At 40.8% G+C, this 16,917-nt stretch overlaps 1 protein-coding gene across 1 annotated transcript in view; it reads left to right on the plus strand.

Moving 5' to 3' along the window:
* The window catches only part of LOC115629755, a 68,642-nt gene extending 54,936 nt beyond the window's left edge, over positions 1-13,706 (plus strand). The window contains exons 6-13 of the mRNA XM_030526297.1: positions 6,685-6,728; positions 6,774-6,988; positions 7,037-7,677; positions 8,509-9,488; positions 9,579-11,405; positions 12,916-13,075; positions 13,140-13,308; positions 13,376-13,706. Coding sequence (XP_030382157.1) covers positions 6,685-6,728; positions 6,774-6,988; positions 7,037-7,677; positions 8,509-9,488; positions 9,579-11,405; positions 12,916-13,075; positions 13,140-13,308; positions 13,376-13,583 — 4,244 coding nt within the window. The 3' untranslated portion in view covers positions 13,584-13,706. The remainder of the gene's footprint in view (positions 1-6,684; positions 6,729-6,773; positions 6,989-7,036; positions 7,678-8,508; positions 9,489-9,578; positions 11,406-12,915; positions 13,076-13,139; positions 13,309-13,375) is intronic.
* Positions 13,707-16,917: the final 3,211 nt, after the last annotated feature.

Below are 16,917 nucleotides of genomic sequence, written 5' to 3' on the forward strand. Positions count from 1 at the left end.
CCAAACGCTCATTTCCTCTCGCCTGCGCTGACACTCAGTTGATGCGCTCTCTCACTCTCTTAGCCTACTCTCTTTCCTCTTTCTCTCTCCCTCTCTCTCGAACGTGCCCTCCCTCCCCACGTCCCCACATAAAGTCAAATGCGTTTTAAAATGTCAAATGCAGGATTTTCATCAGTCAGTCAGACAAAGCTGTAAATTAATTTTGATAGCTGATAACGACGACGACAACAACACCAACAACAACAACTACAACAATAGCAAAAACAGCAACAACATGCGCACACCATTGTTGTACATATGTACACGCATACATAGACTACACGTCATTGGCGCCATAGGCGTGATAATGTGGAGCCATTTTAATGCCATCATTTGTGACGTCAAGACATGAAAGCCGGTGATGACGAAACGTGGGCGGTTAAGTGCTGATACACACATACAGACATACATACATACATACATACTCGTACACATTTTATGTTTGTCGATATGTGTTGGCAGTGTTTTCGGCTATAATTTTTTGTACAATGTGCAGCTCATCCTCATTACTAAAGCACCCTATTTTACAAAATTCCTTAGCATCCTTGAGAATAAAATTGTGAAAAACAAGTGGGTGGCAAGAACAACACGAAAATAGTGAATGAACAGCTCTGTCTGTGTTAAATTTGAGGAATTAAACTATAGAGAAAATTAGGTATATAAACAAGTACCTAACACATCTGCATTCTTATATTAAGAAACAACTTTTTCCCAAACTAAAATCTGATTCTTGAAAAACGAAAATGCAACAAAGTTCAAAATTAACCTTTTGATGTGATGAATTAGACGATAGAGGAAATTAGGGATATAAACAAGTACTTAACACATTCTAAAATCTTATAAAAAAACTATTTTTTATCAAATTAGAATCTGCTTCTTGAAGAACAAAAAGTGCAACAAAGTTAAAAATTAACGTTTTGATTTGAGGAATTAAACGACAGAGGAAATTAGGGATATGAACAAGAACTTAACACATTCGACAATCTTATATTAAGAAAAAACTTTTTCTTCATTTAAAATCTGCTTCTCGAAAAACAAAAAGTGCAACAAAGTTAAAAATTAATCTTTTGATTTGATGAATTAAACGATAGAGGAAATTATGGATATGGAAACAAAGTTCAAAATGAACCTTTTGATTTGATGAATTAAACTATAGAGAAAATTAGGGATTAAAACAAGAACTTAACATAACTGCATTCTTATACCAAAAAGACCTTTAAAATCTTAAATAAAAATACTCGTATGCTTCTTAGAAAACAAAAACTGCACGAAAGTTACAAATTATTGTAATCTTTTCTGAGTTTTAGAGAAGAGGTTTAGGAAATTAGCTCTAGAATTATTTGCTTGCAAAATGTGGAACTTCTTATCGGCACAGTCCTTACACTCGTATCACAATATCACACTATTATAATTTCATATGATACTACTATTACTATATAGTTATTTGATAACGATATATTTTTTTCAACACAAACTTCGTATAAATGATTGATAAACGAAAGTATATTTCTGCTTTTAAAACACTTTTATGTAATGGCAACACTATGTACAATGTGTATGTTTAAACGATGGCTGAAGAGGAGGGCGGCCAACATTAATGTGTACTTCAAATTGTTGTTGCTACCACACATGCATGGCTGTACGTGTGTGTGTGTGGCCGTCTACGTGCCGCTAGGCATGTTGAAGAGACGTCTCAATATTAGAAGGCTGGCGTCAACAAATTTACACGGCCCGGCTGTCATGCTGCAGTTCTCATGCACACCACCTTTCGTTGTTGTTGTTGTTGTTGCTTTGGTTGTTGCTTTGTTGCTGCTTCTGCTGCTTTTGCTGCTTCTCGCTGTTCACCGTTGGTGTTGCTTGCGTCCGTTCCTGGCACAACATTGGAGCGTGGGAGAGTGTTGGGAGAACGAAAGCAACCAGATGGTTGGTTGCCTATTTGCTTTCGTCGTTGTTTCTCGACTATTTCAGCACAAAAAAAAAACCATACATAAGTACACATGCGTATTTACATAAATGCTTATACATATTTAAATATATTATATACATATGTGCATACTTGTACATATGTTCGGTGACTTGTAAAGTAATTTGCTACTGGCGGGTAGTTCCTATACAAGCTTTTCAGGAAATGAGTTCAATGTGAGCAGAAAGATATCTAGTACATACCTATACAATAATAAAATAAATATATTTTTAACTGTCTGCATCGGATGAGCTGATATAATCTTTTAGAGTTCGAAATTACCATAACCGCTCACCTACACCATGAAAGAAAACTTGTGTTTAAATTGAAGCTTACTAGCTTTTTCCGTTTGTGTGTCCATGAGAAAATACTAATAATTTGGGGCGCATGTCTCATAGAAATACTGGAGCCCATTTTCCCCTTTTGGAGCTCAAATTTCCTGCGTTCAAACTGCAATTCCACTGAGTCTTGATCACCAGCCAGTCAGTCACGACAAACTGTTTTATATACTCAATAAAAGAGATGTACATAAAGCGTATTATAAATTGTATAAACAATACAAAAAATATACATATATTTGGCTAACTACGGGAATGTCTCACTCGTCATTATTCATTTTCGAACAGCAGACAAAATTCCATGATTCTGCGATCAGAAGCGTCTTATCGGAGGTTGAAAAAATTCTCTTGAAAAATACAAAAACTATTATGTACGCTGTTGAATCAAAAGATTTTCAGGGTGTTACATTTTTCTTAATTCTACGAAAGGCAACAAATGATATCTCTCTAGACCTTTGATGAAAACACCAAAATTATTTTGTTTTCTGCAACATATTCCAGCAGTCTTCTAACGTTCCGAATAGTGCTCCATATCTAATTCCAAAAATAGAATACGCATTTATTTAAATAGTTGCTTTCGGTGGAATATATTACTTGCAATACTTTTTAAATCCTCTTGGGCTTCAGAAGCATTTGTATCAGATTTAATCAATTCAACTTAATTAATTCAAGATTGTTAAGCGCTCTCTTTATTTTTAAATTTAGTCGAGCAATATTTATGGAATTTTAAACTCTTAAAGCGAGTGAAAGAATTGGAGTTCGATAACTTCTTCTATATCTTGGATGCCTATCAACACTGGTCTCAAAGAATTGCTCTACGCTTTCTCAGCAATGCTTATACAGAGTCGTGAAGAGTTTAAGGGTTCTGGGATGGAAAATCTTTATTTTGTCTAGTGATTACCTTGATCTTCGATTAGATACTTAATCATATAAAACCGCCCTATAATTCTTTTATTCTCAACCCATCACTGTTTAAGCTTTTGCAAATCAGTTCTTCCTTGAGAGCAAGAGTTTTTTTTAGAGCTTCCAGACATGTTTTACGTTAATACAATAATTTGGGCTTAATAACTTATGAAAGAAATGCTTTTGTATTACCAAAGTAACTAAAAAGCGCGCACAATAAAATAAAACTACTACAAAAAAAACGTGACAAAAACGCACCAAAAATCGCGCGAAAAATATACAATTATGCAATAAAAACATAAATAACTGACATTTTCTTGCAATCCACCTTAATTATGATCACAATTAAAAAAATTTGTGGTTGTGTGTTTGTGTTTGTGTAACTGTGACGTCATTAATATTAATGTCAACTTCCACAGGCGAACGTCGCACAAAATATAACAAAGGATAAATGTGGAATAATCAAAAGCAATAAGCAGAAACAATTTTGAGAAACCAAAAAAAGAAGAACTGTTAAAAGAGTTGCCTTACAACGAAACTTCCTTGTTAAACATACATACATATATACAAATACATATGCCTATACGCAAATATATATACATATATACAAACCCCAATATATATACACACACATAAATATATATATATATACAAATATACAAACATATACAAATATTTTTAATACATAAACAACAAATACAAAATCGAAAATACGTAAAAGAATACGTTGCTTCAAAAAATCAAAACGATTAAAAAATCAAAAAAAAAAAAAAAATTAAATAATAAAACAGAAACCAAAAACAAAGTACTATTATATAAGAATACCCAACGAAAAATGCGCCTAAAAGAAACTACGAAAAAAGGAACGCAGGTGCCGGCATCCGCACCCACATCCACACCCACACCCACAATCGCGTCCTCAGTCGTCGCAAATCTGTGCAAGAATCAACACGCTAGCTCGGAGCTGTTGAAAACGCTGCGTGTCTCACCGCCCGCCCCACAGCTGCTACAACAACGCTGCTCCAGTGTGGGCAGCACCAGCAGCAGCGGTACCTGCGAAACGGATCGCTCGACCCACTCCACGGCCTCGGCGCTGTCGCCAACGGGCAACGGCCCTCCTAACGGTCTGGGCCATGCCAGTGCACTGGCCACGGCATTTACGCCACACGCATATGTGCCAGCACCACAGCCGCCGCCACCACAGCCACAGCCACTGCCGCTGCCGCTGCCACAGGCACCACTGGCGTCAGTGCTGACACCGCCGGCATTGGGGGCACGCCTCACGGATGAGGCGGCGGCCGCTGTCATGGCCGCCAACATTGCCGAATCGTTCACATTTCTGCAGCAGCACGCGGCTCATCATTTTCACGACATCTTGTACGCGGCTCACATGCTTGGAAGAGGTAATGCCAGGGATGCTACATACAAGGAGGGGAGGGATGGGGTGGGGTCAGCTGCAACTTTTCACCAAAAGCGGGAAATTGTTGCAAAACCAGCTGAGTCCCACTTATCGGCTGGCTTCGTTGCCAGTTGTCCGACTGGTTTTGGGGCAGGTTGAAACAACCAGCAGCCAGTCAGCCAACCAGCCAACCAGCCAGTCAGGCAGGCAGGCAGGCAGGCAGCCAGCCAGCAAGGCGCTTGCCAACTTTCACTTTAGTCTAGAGACGCATGTGTGTGTTTGTGTGTGTGTTAACTGATAATGGTGATGATGTTGATTTGGTGGTGATCGTGAGCAGGCAAAATGCTTTTAAGTAGCGATATAACTCGTGACTTACAAGAATTACACAAGCGCCAATAAGCTACCCTAAGTCCCCATTTAACACTAAAACATACCAATCATAAGCCTAACTACCTTTCATTCGCATTGATTGAAATTCTCTCCGATAAAGGCAACGTATAGGTATCTAATAGTTGTCTAGTTATAAATTCTTGAATGCTTGCTCCTAAATTCCCTTTAAACAAGCACACAAATCAATATAACTCCTTCGATTCAACTTGATCGAAATTCACTCTAATTAAGGCAAGTATTTACTAACTCTGGTCTAAAGTAGACATTTGGGAAACTCCCTACTCCAACAAAATACTAAGGAGTAGTAGCAATGCTAATTCTAATACCTTAGCCAGTTCCTAAGTTCCCTTTGAACGAAATTTTCTCCGACTTAATTCCTTAGGTAATGCTATATAATACTTGTAATTATCGAATTCTGCTCAAAAATAAACATTTACATAACTAGTAGTAGACTGTACATGAATTAGAAAGTATGCAGGATCCTTATATTTAAAACCTTGTATTAGCATTCAATTCGTATGCCCAAGCCTGTTCCAAATATAAATAATGGGTTGGGCAATAAACAAAGTTGATAATATTTCTTAATATTTATTGTTGCTACTTAATAGATTCGTATTCATAACAAAAATCATGCAACTTCATTAACCATCCAATTTAATAATTTGTGTAATTATTCCTAAAAATATATTTCTTTATCTTTGTAAAAACTTCCTTTTTAAAGGTTTAAAGCAAAGAAAATATAATATTCTAACAAAATTATAATGCAGGTCTGCATTTCAAAGCTTTATAAAGAAGAGTCTTCCACACCGATGTTATTGATACTGAATTAATTCTTATTGACATCCCTTTAGCAACTTACTATAATGTCCATCTCGAAGATGGCTTTATAGCCTAGTATTATTGTCTCACAAAAAAAGATTTCTGAAAGAAGATACGATTTATTCAAGAGCAACAATTACCATCCTTGTAGGAATAAGCAGTTGAGCAATAATTGTTAATTGTTAAGGATATATAAATGCTCTTCGGTGCTAAATGGAAAACGAAAATTAATTTCCGGGAACACTTCTAGAAGCAATTTAAATGCAGTGGCTGATGAACTGGTTAGCTGATTCGAAAATTGTAGTAAATATTTCTTACTCATTAAGCTAAGTAGTTAGTGGTTTTGTCTTCATCTTCACATACTATACATCCTACTTGTATATTGTAAATCATCTCTGCCAACACTAATTAAACAAATTACTCATAACTCGATAAATCCTAAAAATTATCTGAGTTAGATTAATCCGTCAACCACTGACCATTACCAGCCTATCTTTATGTTGCTTCTTCTACTACTGCTGTCTCCATTGAAGAAGATTGTCCTCTTCACTAAACCTCTAAAATCTTTAAAAAGTTATAAACTAGGAAGGTATTGTATTTAGTTAGAGAAAGCACAAATCTGCTGTTGCATTCCCGACTTTGTCTATGCGCGTGAGTTGCCGTGATGTTCCGTACTTAGTTGCGTGTCCATCTCTAGATGAGTTTTTGGATGTTGCGGAAGTGAACGTGTCATCGTACCTTCTCTTTTTCTACCTTCTGCCCAAGCTATGATCTTTCAATTGCCTTCACATTTAACCGCTATTGCTAATAATCTGTATCTTCTTCACTTGCAGGCTATTACCAACCCGCTGGTCCACTGATCTCGCCGCACGTTATTGCAGCAGCAGCGCCGCCGCCAGCCGCAACCGCCGCGCAACAACAGGTGCCGCCGCCAGCGCCGCCAACGGTTAAGAAGCTACATGAGACCGAGGAGGAAGGATCACCAACATCCCAGCCACCCCAAACCGACGGCTCAGAGGTGCTGCTTGGAGGTGCGGACCTCACGCCCCTGCGTTACAGCAGCGCCCATCAAACGCAACCGCCGCATCACGCACAGCCGACACCGCTAACGGGACAGCAACACCAGCAACAGCAGCAGTACCATCAGCAACAAGCTGCTGCCGCTTCCGCCGTGGCCGCTACTGCGGCCGCTGCCGCCGCAGCCGCCGCACATCCGGGTGTGCCGTATCCACGATCGATGCACGCAGCCCAGATCCACTATTCAACGGCCTATCCGCCCAACTATTACTCACCGTATCCTAATGAGGTCATGTGCTATTCACCACCCGCCTATCAGCCGTATTTCTCAACCAAAGTCTATCAGAGTGCGCCGCCGCCACCGCATCCACCGCCGCCCGGCGCCTATCGACGCTATCCGTACTATCAGCACGGTCCGCCACCACCGCCGTTGGCCGAATTGTATGAGCAACAACAACAACAACAACAACAGCAGCAGCAGCCGCCGCAACACCCAGTGCCACAGCCGCCATCGTCAACAGCAGCCACAGCCGCCACCGGTCAGACACCCGTAAGCGCATCTGGCTCATTGCCATCAACGGGCGCAGTACAGGCTCCAACGTCAGCAGGACAGACGCCTTTACCGCAGCCCCAACAACAACCTCTGGCGCCTGGCCCTCCAACATCGGCCGTCACACAACTAGTGCCCGCACATACGCAGCATCTGGAACATTTTCCGGGTCCGCCCAGCTACTACGCCGGTTACAGTCCCGGCGGCAGTCCAGCCGCCGGACAGTGCTACACGCGCAGCATACAGGGGCCGTATATGGGTAAGGAAAAGTATGGTTCTTAGCCTAAACTAGATAGCCAAACTACCATCAGTGGCAAATTTTATCCCTACAGTCCCCACACTCCCAACTTATTCCCTTTCAGGTGTACACCTTTGCAAAAAAAAAAAATTAAACCATGCCTAATAGGTAAATAGTGTTTATCCACATGAATATCTTGAACTGGGAGACTACTCACCAAACGTTTCATGGGAATACCTTTAAGTAATTTACTTATAAAGCGTGACTTAACCAAAATATAAATAGTGTTTGAATGTATGAACGCCCATATTTCAGAGTCTTTAACAATCAGACTCATCAAACCTCGTATCCAAATACCTCTGACTTACATACTTTTGATGAATGAATAAACTGTTAGATAAAGCTAATAACAGCGATTGATATGACAAAAAAAGAGCTCAGCTATATGGGGAAAAGGACAGGCGCAGTAAGTAAGGTTTGTCCTTATGAATGCCAATATCTCAGAAACAATCAGTTTCACCAAATTTTGCCTGAGGGATATTGTAAATTTACTATACATTTGTCCAGTTTATCATACGCGTTGTTTAAAGACCTCCTCTTTATTTATTTCAGTAGATAATTTTATTTGTATTCGTTGTAGTTATTAGTAGTTCATTTATTTATTTATATTTCCAAAATAAACACTACACTAAATGTAATAGTTCTTAAAACTTAATTTGGAGCGAAACAAAGTTAGCTTGCAAGGATATACATATTCGCTTCGGCTTGTGCCGTGGATAATACCAATTAAGTGTGTTTAAGTGATTTGCTTTGAAAACTCTTCTAATTTGTACACTTCCCTCATAATTGCAGAGTATCCGCCACAGTGTCCGTGTCCAATGCAACAATCGTGTCCAAAAAACGTCCATACTGGGCCTCATATTGGTAGCAACAGCAGCAGCAGCAGCAGCAAGAAGAACAGCAGCAGCAGCACAACCAGCAGCAACAACAGCAGCAGTCCTATGCACAGGACGAGCAGCAGGAGCAATCACAGCAGTATGATAGTGAACTCTACGAGCAGCAGCAACAACAACAACAGCAACAGCAACAACAACAGCAGCAGCAACAATATGCATTTGAGTGGCAGCAGCAGCAGCAACAGCAACAGTTTGCTTATCAGCAACAACAACAGCAGCAACATGTTGCATACGCCGCCGCCGACAAGCAACAACAGCAACAACACTACAACAACGCTGACTACCAGTAGGGGCCCAGTTAAAAATGGCAACAACAACAACAACACCAACAGCAACAACACGATAGCAATTACAGCCGCAGCTGCAACAGCGGCTTTGAACACCAACAACATCGGCACCCAATGTCAGGTGCTGGTTAAAACGGAGCTCAAAACTGAGCACAACAACAACAACCACAGTAATAAAAGCAACAACAATAACAACAACAACAACAACAGTAACGGCAAAAGTCAATACGAAGCGCATGTAATGCAGCCGCCCACCCCGCCCGAAAGCTACTGCGCCAGCGATGATAAATTGCTAATGGAGGAGGAATTGGAAGAGGAATTAGAACTTGAGGAGCAGAGCGGCAAGGAGACGGGTGCCGATGAGAAAGAAACTCAGACGCAAGCGTCTGATATAGAGGCTTATGATTTAACGGCTGGAACGCCGCCGCCACCGCCGCTCACAGTGACAATGACACTGCCGGCGGCAGCAGCCACCGTGCCCGTAGTGGGCGTGGCACGCAAGGCGCGCATTGGTAAGACAATGGCGCGCGAAATGGTTTATGCGGCGCAGCAGCAGCAACAGCAGATGCTGACCAAAGAGGCAGCCACTGCCAAGGAGGCAGACGACCATCAGCAGCAACAGCAGCAGCAGCAACAGCAATTACAACAACAACACCAACAACAGCAGCAGCAACAGCAGCTTGCAGAAGACGAACCAAAGTTGCCTTTTGTACTTAAAGCGGAAATCAAAGCAGAGACCAAAATCAAAATAGAACACGATTATGTGGCAGTTGCTGGTGTGGCAGCAACAATTTCGCATATCAGCCAAAGTAGTAAAATCAACAACAACAACAACAACAACGACAGCAATAGTCTGCCTGATTTGAAGCTAACAATCAAAACTGAGCCGGAGCCAGAGACGGAAACCGAAACGAAGCCTGAACCTGAACAGCCCCAGCCAGAAAACGAAGAAGAAGCCGCCGCCGCCTCCACATCTGGCAGCAAGCGCATCAAAATTCTGGAGTGTAAGGGCGGACAGCAGAGCAAAAAATCATCGGCCCACAGCTACAAGAGCCTCATTAAGCAGGCCGAGCCGAAAGCCTATCTCTGTCTGAGCCGCAAATATGGCAGACGCTATGGCCGTGTGCCGGCCAAATATGTGAAGCGTCGCCAACTGGTTCTAACCGAACGCCAGAAGCAACGTGTACGCGAGCAGCGACGCGAGACGCTTCTTCAGCGTAAGCGGGAGGCGCGGGAGCAGCGACGTGCGCGGAAACAAGGAACGGCAACGGCAACACCGACCTCCACAGCCACTACAGCGACGACGTCAACGTCAACGACTGCGCTCCTCGACTCGGCCGCAGAGCAGCAAGTGGTGGCCGCCTCCACAAGCTCGCCGGCTGCCTCGCCAAAACGCGCACGGCCGCGCAAACAGGCCATTGCTGCGTTACACATCCTGGAAACCATTGATACGGTGGCGCGCGGCTATTTCTCCGATCCGGAGCTAAACAGCAGTCGCGGCCAACCACATAGTCTCTATGCCCCCTCCACGCCCTCGCCGCTCACACTAAAAGCAGCGCCGGCGGCAACAACAAAACCTAAAGCCGCAGGGGCAGGGGCAGGGGCAACTACAGCCACATCGACGTCAGCGGCCAAAAGTGGCAGCAAAGCTGGCAAGCAATCGAAACCAGTAAGCGAGAAACGCTCCAAATCGGAGACGAAAAGGCCGCTCCAAACCCAATGTAGCAGCGCCGCGAGCATTGTGTTGGCGCACATGCGCAGCGTGAATGCCGCGGAGCTCAAGCTGTCGGCAGAAACGGCAACTACCTCAGCAGCAGCAGCAGCGGCAGCGGCGGCGGCAATGGCAGAAGCAGAACTCGCCGCCGATGAGCCGCCTGCCAAGAAGCCGCGCAAACAGTCCGCCGCAACCAAATCGAAAGCTAAACAGCCGCGCAAGCAGCCGGCGGTTAAGACTAAGAAGAACGCCGCAACCACAACGAGCGGCGAATTTCCAACAACCGCCACAGTGGCCACAGAGACCAACAACAATGAGTATCAAGCGGCAAATTTGCAAAAGCATGCAGCGTCCCTGGAAGCAGGTGGCACCACCACAACCACAACCACCAGTACCACCACAGCAACAGATACAACCGCTGAGGCTGTGGCAAGCACAAGCAATAATAACAGCAACAACAACTTGGCAACAACGAAGCAAACAGATGAGCTTTCAATGCCAACAACGCAAACGCAACCGCAACCACAACCTCAACATTCCGATGAGCAACACAAGTTCCTGGTGCCCAGTCTGCCGCCACCGACGCGTCAAGCCTACGCCCACAACCACACGAAGCGGGCGCGCTCCCGCTGCAAGTTTGGCAATCGCAAGCGACAGCGTCAACGCCCTGGTGGCGTCTCCTACGAGGTGGACGAAACCCAACCGCCGGCCACGCGTGCCAATGTGGTGCCCAAATGGAACAATGGTTGGGTATGGGCCGGCAAGCCCTTTCAGGGTCCAGTATTTCTCAATGTAAGTGTTGAAAGAAGGCTTATCACTAATACACGTTGATCAAGCAATTGATAGTCTCGATAGCAGTCCAAAAGTTTCCGCTCTTCCATCATCTAGCAGTTATTGTGTTATAGGCTTTGCCCATTTCTTTTTTTTTTTTTAACTTCCATTCACTTTTTTCTTTGCGCTCCAAACCACTAAGTTAAGTTAAAGCTAAAGTTTTCCGATTTATATGACCACAAGAAAAAACTCCAAATTACCAAAAAATCTGTGATGTTATCAAATATTTAATATCCAAATATTGAATATAAATCTGATCCGATATTAATGTCCGATTCCCCACAAATTATTTGGGTTGGGTCGACTGTTTTTATTTGACTCTTAAACTACTAGAAGCTAACATAATAAAGATTTGAAGCATTTGAGGACTCCGATAACATACTCATAATGTTAAGGCTTAAATATTCTATATATGAACTTTTAATTATATCATATAATAGTCTTTCATCTTTACACAATGAGAAGGAGTTTACCGAACAAGGATTTGTTAGTGGTTAGATTGGATATTTCTTATACCGTAGCATATGTTATAGAGCTTCCAGACAGAGTCCATGCTATAGATACATCATGTCGAAACGAATATAGATATAGTCATGGAAACTTCTCTATCAGCTGTAAAGATATTGCGTTGAATATCTGCACAGAGTTCTTTCATTCCTGAAAGCAGATCATTAAAGTTTTTTTTCTAAGTTTTCTCAACAAAATTTGTGGCTTGTTCTTGTCTTGTGCTTATTATTATTCTATAATGTTGAATTTGAACTGAATCGAACTAATATATGTATCATATAGCTGCCATAGGGACGATTATAATTTAAGTCTTTTTTGTATGCAAACATATCGAGATAAATGCTTATGTATCATATAGTATAGATGTCATAGGAACCATCAGAGTGTGAAGTCTTTTTATAAACAACATTTGTGTTTGTAAAGATATCGGAACCAAATAAGATACATATAGGATCGGATCGGACAAGCATAGCAACCATCAGAGTAAAAGAATCTTGCTTTGAAAATCTTTATTGTTTGTAAAAATATTGGAATCATATAAGGTACAAGGATGTTTCATATAAATCGACTATTATATCATTAAACTGCCATAGAAACGACTAGGTTTTTTTACCCTATGAAAATATTGGAACCAAATAAGATACATATAGCGAACCTTGTAAAGTCTGAGTCGAATCGGACAAGCCTAACAATCTTGGTTTGAAAAACTTTTTTGTTTAATAAAATATTGGAAACAAATAAGGCTACAAAAAAGTGAATTTATAAATTCAAAAGTCGGGGTTCGATGGGATTACTATATCATTAAGTTGCCAGATTTTTTTCTAATTATATGAAGATATAGGAACCAAATTATACAATTGCATGTGAAAGAAAGATTTCAACCACCAGGATAATACTATACTTGTATACTTGTATAATGCAATACCGGTTGAATCATATGCTGTTTTATACCCCTTCTATATAGAGCGACGATCCGCTGGTACTGCGCACGTGCTATCCGGCCATGCGACACGTTGAGGGGGACATCATACGGACGCGCGACTGTGTGCTGCTAAAGGCCAACGAGGATAACGAGCTGCCCTATGTGGCCAAGGTGGCGCACCTCTGGCAAAATCCTGAGGATGGTGAGCAATGACTTCAAACTTCAACTTCACAAATAAATAAAAATTCCCTTGCCAATACCCACAGGTGAGATGATGATGTCGCTGCTTTGGTATTATCGTCCTGAGCACACGGATCAGGGACGTCAGCGCAACGATTGTCCCGACGAGGTGTACGCCTCGCGTCATCGTGATCACAACTCAGTGGCCTGCATCGAGGACAAATGCTACGTCCTCACCTTTAGCGAGTATTGCAGGTGAGTGGGAATAGTGCGAATAGTTTTTGAACCACAATTTTTACATACTCTTCTCTGCTGCTTTTAGATATCGCCGTCGTCTGCGCGCTGCCGAGGAGGATGTCGAGGATGTGAGCATTGTGCCCCGACGCACCAATACGACCAATTGTTATCCCGTACGCACCGTTCCCGACCACACAAATCCCGAGCTGGTAATGTTCTGTCGTCGCGCCTACGAGTTCCGCACCCGTCGTCTCCTCAAGCTGCCCCAAAAGAACAGTCTGCTCTACAGTTAGAAGCAGGCGTGGCGTGCGTTGGCTCTGCTCCGCACGCAATGCCAGTATTCACAACAAAAGCACCAACAACAACAACAACAACAAACTACAGCAATAGCAACAGCAACAACAACAACCAAAAGACTTGGCGCACATTAACAAAAAAAAAAAAAAAAGAAAAAAGAAAGAAACACAAAAACAAAAAAGTTGAAATCAGACAGCATTAAAATCTTAAAACAATTTTATTACCGACTAAAAAACAAATCAAAAAAAAAAAAACACAAAAACAAAAACTCACACTTTAGGCAACAACTTATTTATGATACACATACAGACATATACATATACACTTATGTATGCATGTGTATGTGTGTGTGTAGAAAGAAGTTGATATGTAAAGCAAGGAAGGCGAGAATCGTAAAACAAATTAATACATAAGCTTAATTAATTTTTTAAGTACAATAAGTACGAAAACTCAAGCGTGGCACAAATGTGACAGGGCAGGACAGAAATAGAGAGAGAAAGAGAGTGGGAGAGCGGGAGAGAGGGAGAGAGGGAGAGAGAGAGAGGGGGAAGCCGGTAAAATTGCTGGCCAGTGAATTAACTGTTAAAGAAAACTGTTCACACACACACACAGACAACACACACACACACATTAGCGAAAGACAGACAGACAGAGAAACAGACAGTTGAAATTGCAAAGTGTGTATTGAAAGGCAAATAGGCGTCTGTATAAAGCTCGTAATATCTCTGAAACCAAATTATCAAAATTTTACATTTTTCTGAAACAAAGTAGAAGAAAAATCCCACTTTAATGCTCAACTCTTCCGGTTTTGAAATGAAAACGAAACATTTTTGCAAACCACTTTCAATGCCAACTGATCTTTTTAAAAACTCTACATATCTCATATAATTTTTCGATTTTTAAAACTCTTAACAAATTGAAATCGAACGAATCGGAATGAAAACTATTCTTCTTCTAACATTTAACTTTGTCAGATTTTAAATGAAAACGAAACGAAATTTCCGCAAACCTTTCAATTTTGACGTAGCGTATAAGGCATCCAAGAGATTTTAAAATATTTGAAATCGGAAACTTAAGCAAACAAGAAATTAATACCAATCTTGTTTTCCTGCTTAAATTAGATCGATTTTACATAAAAACGAAACCATGTTTCATTTTCGTAATGATATTTGGTATATTTTGCAAATGGAAACAAACTATTTTTAACAGAAAATTTCCAAGAAGAAATATGAAACTCAAAGGAAGCGGAATTAAGAACAATCCTGTTATAAGTCATACGAAACTATATCTCTTTTCAATGGCGTTTAGGATGTTATTCCTTGAAAACTCTCATCACTTCGAATTATTATAAATAACTATCAAAATAACATTGATGACCTTTGGAAAATTTGATAATCAGGAGGCCTATTCCGGCTTTCGATCAATTGATAAGCGTTTCTTATTCCATTATTATTCAACAATGATTCGAACAGTGGCAACCTACGAAACGCCTTAATTCGCACAACTAAATTCCGAATTTGTTCGATTTCGATTCCGCATTATGTGATTGAATTCGTAAACAGGAACATGTCTGTATAAATTATTTGCCATTAAAAACTGAACTAGTTGATTGGGGTATGTAGACGTATCCAAGCCAGGGCTATCCAATACATCCCCATGCAACCAAAGTTGAAACAATTGTTATCTCTGAAGAGTTACAAATCACTAAAAAATAAGAAGAAGAAGACAAGAAGAGAAACTTACAGTATAATTAAGGTTTCCAGAGATATTTTATGTGTTTTATGGAAAATAACATTATTTCCAAACGCACGATCGAGCTAAGAAGAAGAATATGAAGAAGATGAAGAAGAAATATCGAAATGAAGAAATAGTGTAGAGAACTGTGGATCGAGTAGGGGAAGCTGTAAGTAATTTTATGTATCTTATTTTATTTATTATTACATATATGCCGCCACATTTTGTTATTAAGTTAATTATGTATTTATTGAGTTGAGGTCAAGTGAGCGCGCAAGTCGCCCATAGTATTTAAATATCCTGTACAGTAAGGAAGCATTTGTTTAAGCTACACTTTAAGCGAAAAGGCTTAGAAAAGCGCATTGTAGACCATATGGCTATGTCCGTTCGTCAGTTTGTGCCAAACACTTAAAAGCTAGATGCCCGTTTGTATGTCTGTTCGAACACCTATCTGTCTGACTCACTTGATGTCTGCATTCCTCTTGGAGCACTGTGTGTCTGTTTCGCGCGTCTGTCTGTATGAACGCCCCTAACTCTCATATTATAATTGCTTTTGATATCTGGCTTGATGTCTGGCATTCCTCTAAGTTGCACGCACATCAAGTTTGTTTGAAATTGTTCATAGCTCCGATATTTATTTGTTTTTCAGGGCAACCGCCCATAGTCGGCTCTGCTCGGCTATCTCTGCGTTCTAGCTTGTCGTGTATTTTACATACTATACATGATTGTACCCCCAGTTTTTATTGCGAAGACTCGTGGTATTCTGTTGTATACTCAAATAATAAGATAGGGAATAAGGAGATAGGGAAGCCAAGATCCCAGGAAAGGGGGGTTCTGAACTAAGATATAAATAAGGCACGTCGGAGGTCATTTTAAATTACTTTTTTTTTGTTTACATATGTTGATGTACTCGTAGGTAATTTTTGTTAACATTTTTTTTTACATTAGAGCTTCATGAATGTTTTTTTTTTGACTGTAGAAAACAGATTTAAATTTAAGGGCGAAAAACTAGAGCTCCATGAATGTTGTTTTTTTTTTACAGAGTTCGGCAAACTGTGCAGCTTCTATTTGTTCTGCTCGAGGATTTTTTAGGTGGTGCTGGAGTTTCGTTGCCACCGCTGTTGGAACATAATTATTAGCGACCCATCATGCATGTAAACTAAATTTTGAACTGTTTGGTGGACGGAGAAAATATACAGCATTTTTCTCTCGTTTTAAGTTCTTATCTTTATGTATTTACCAGACCAAACAGTTCAAAATTTAATTTACATGAATTATGGGTTGCTAATATGTGCTCTAACTTCACTCTCTCTTTAAAATATCCTTGGGCGGACAAATAAAGATCACGCAGATTCCCACGCTCTGTAGAAAAAAACAAAAACATTCATAGAGCTATAGTTGTACGCTCTAAAATTTATATCAGTTTTCCACAGTCCACAAATAAACATTCATGAAGCTCTAATGTAAACAAAACAAACAAAAAATGTTAACAAAAATTACGTACGAGTACATCAACATATGTAAACAAACAAAAACTTTAATCAAAAAATGTCCTTCAACGCGTCTTATGGACATCCTGGCTCAGAACCCCCGTTT

This window comes from Scaptodrosophila lebanonensis, unplaced genomic scaffold (assembly GCF_003285725.1).
Source record: "Scaptodrosophila lebanonensis strain 11010-0011.00,11010-0021.00 unplaced genomic scaffold, SlebRS2 tig00000163-arrow-arrow-pilon, whole genome shotgun sequence".
Classification (NCBI taxonomy): Eukaryota; Metazoa; Arthropoda; class Insecta; order Diptera; family Drosophilidae; genus Scaptodrosophila; species Scaptodrosophila lebanonensis.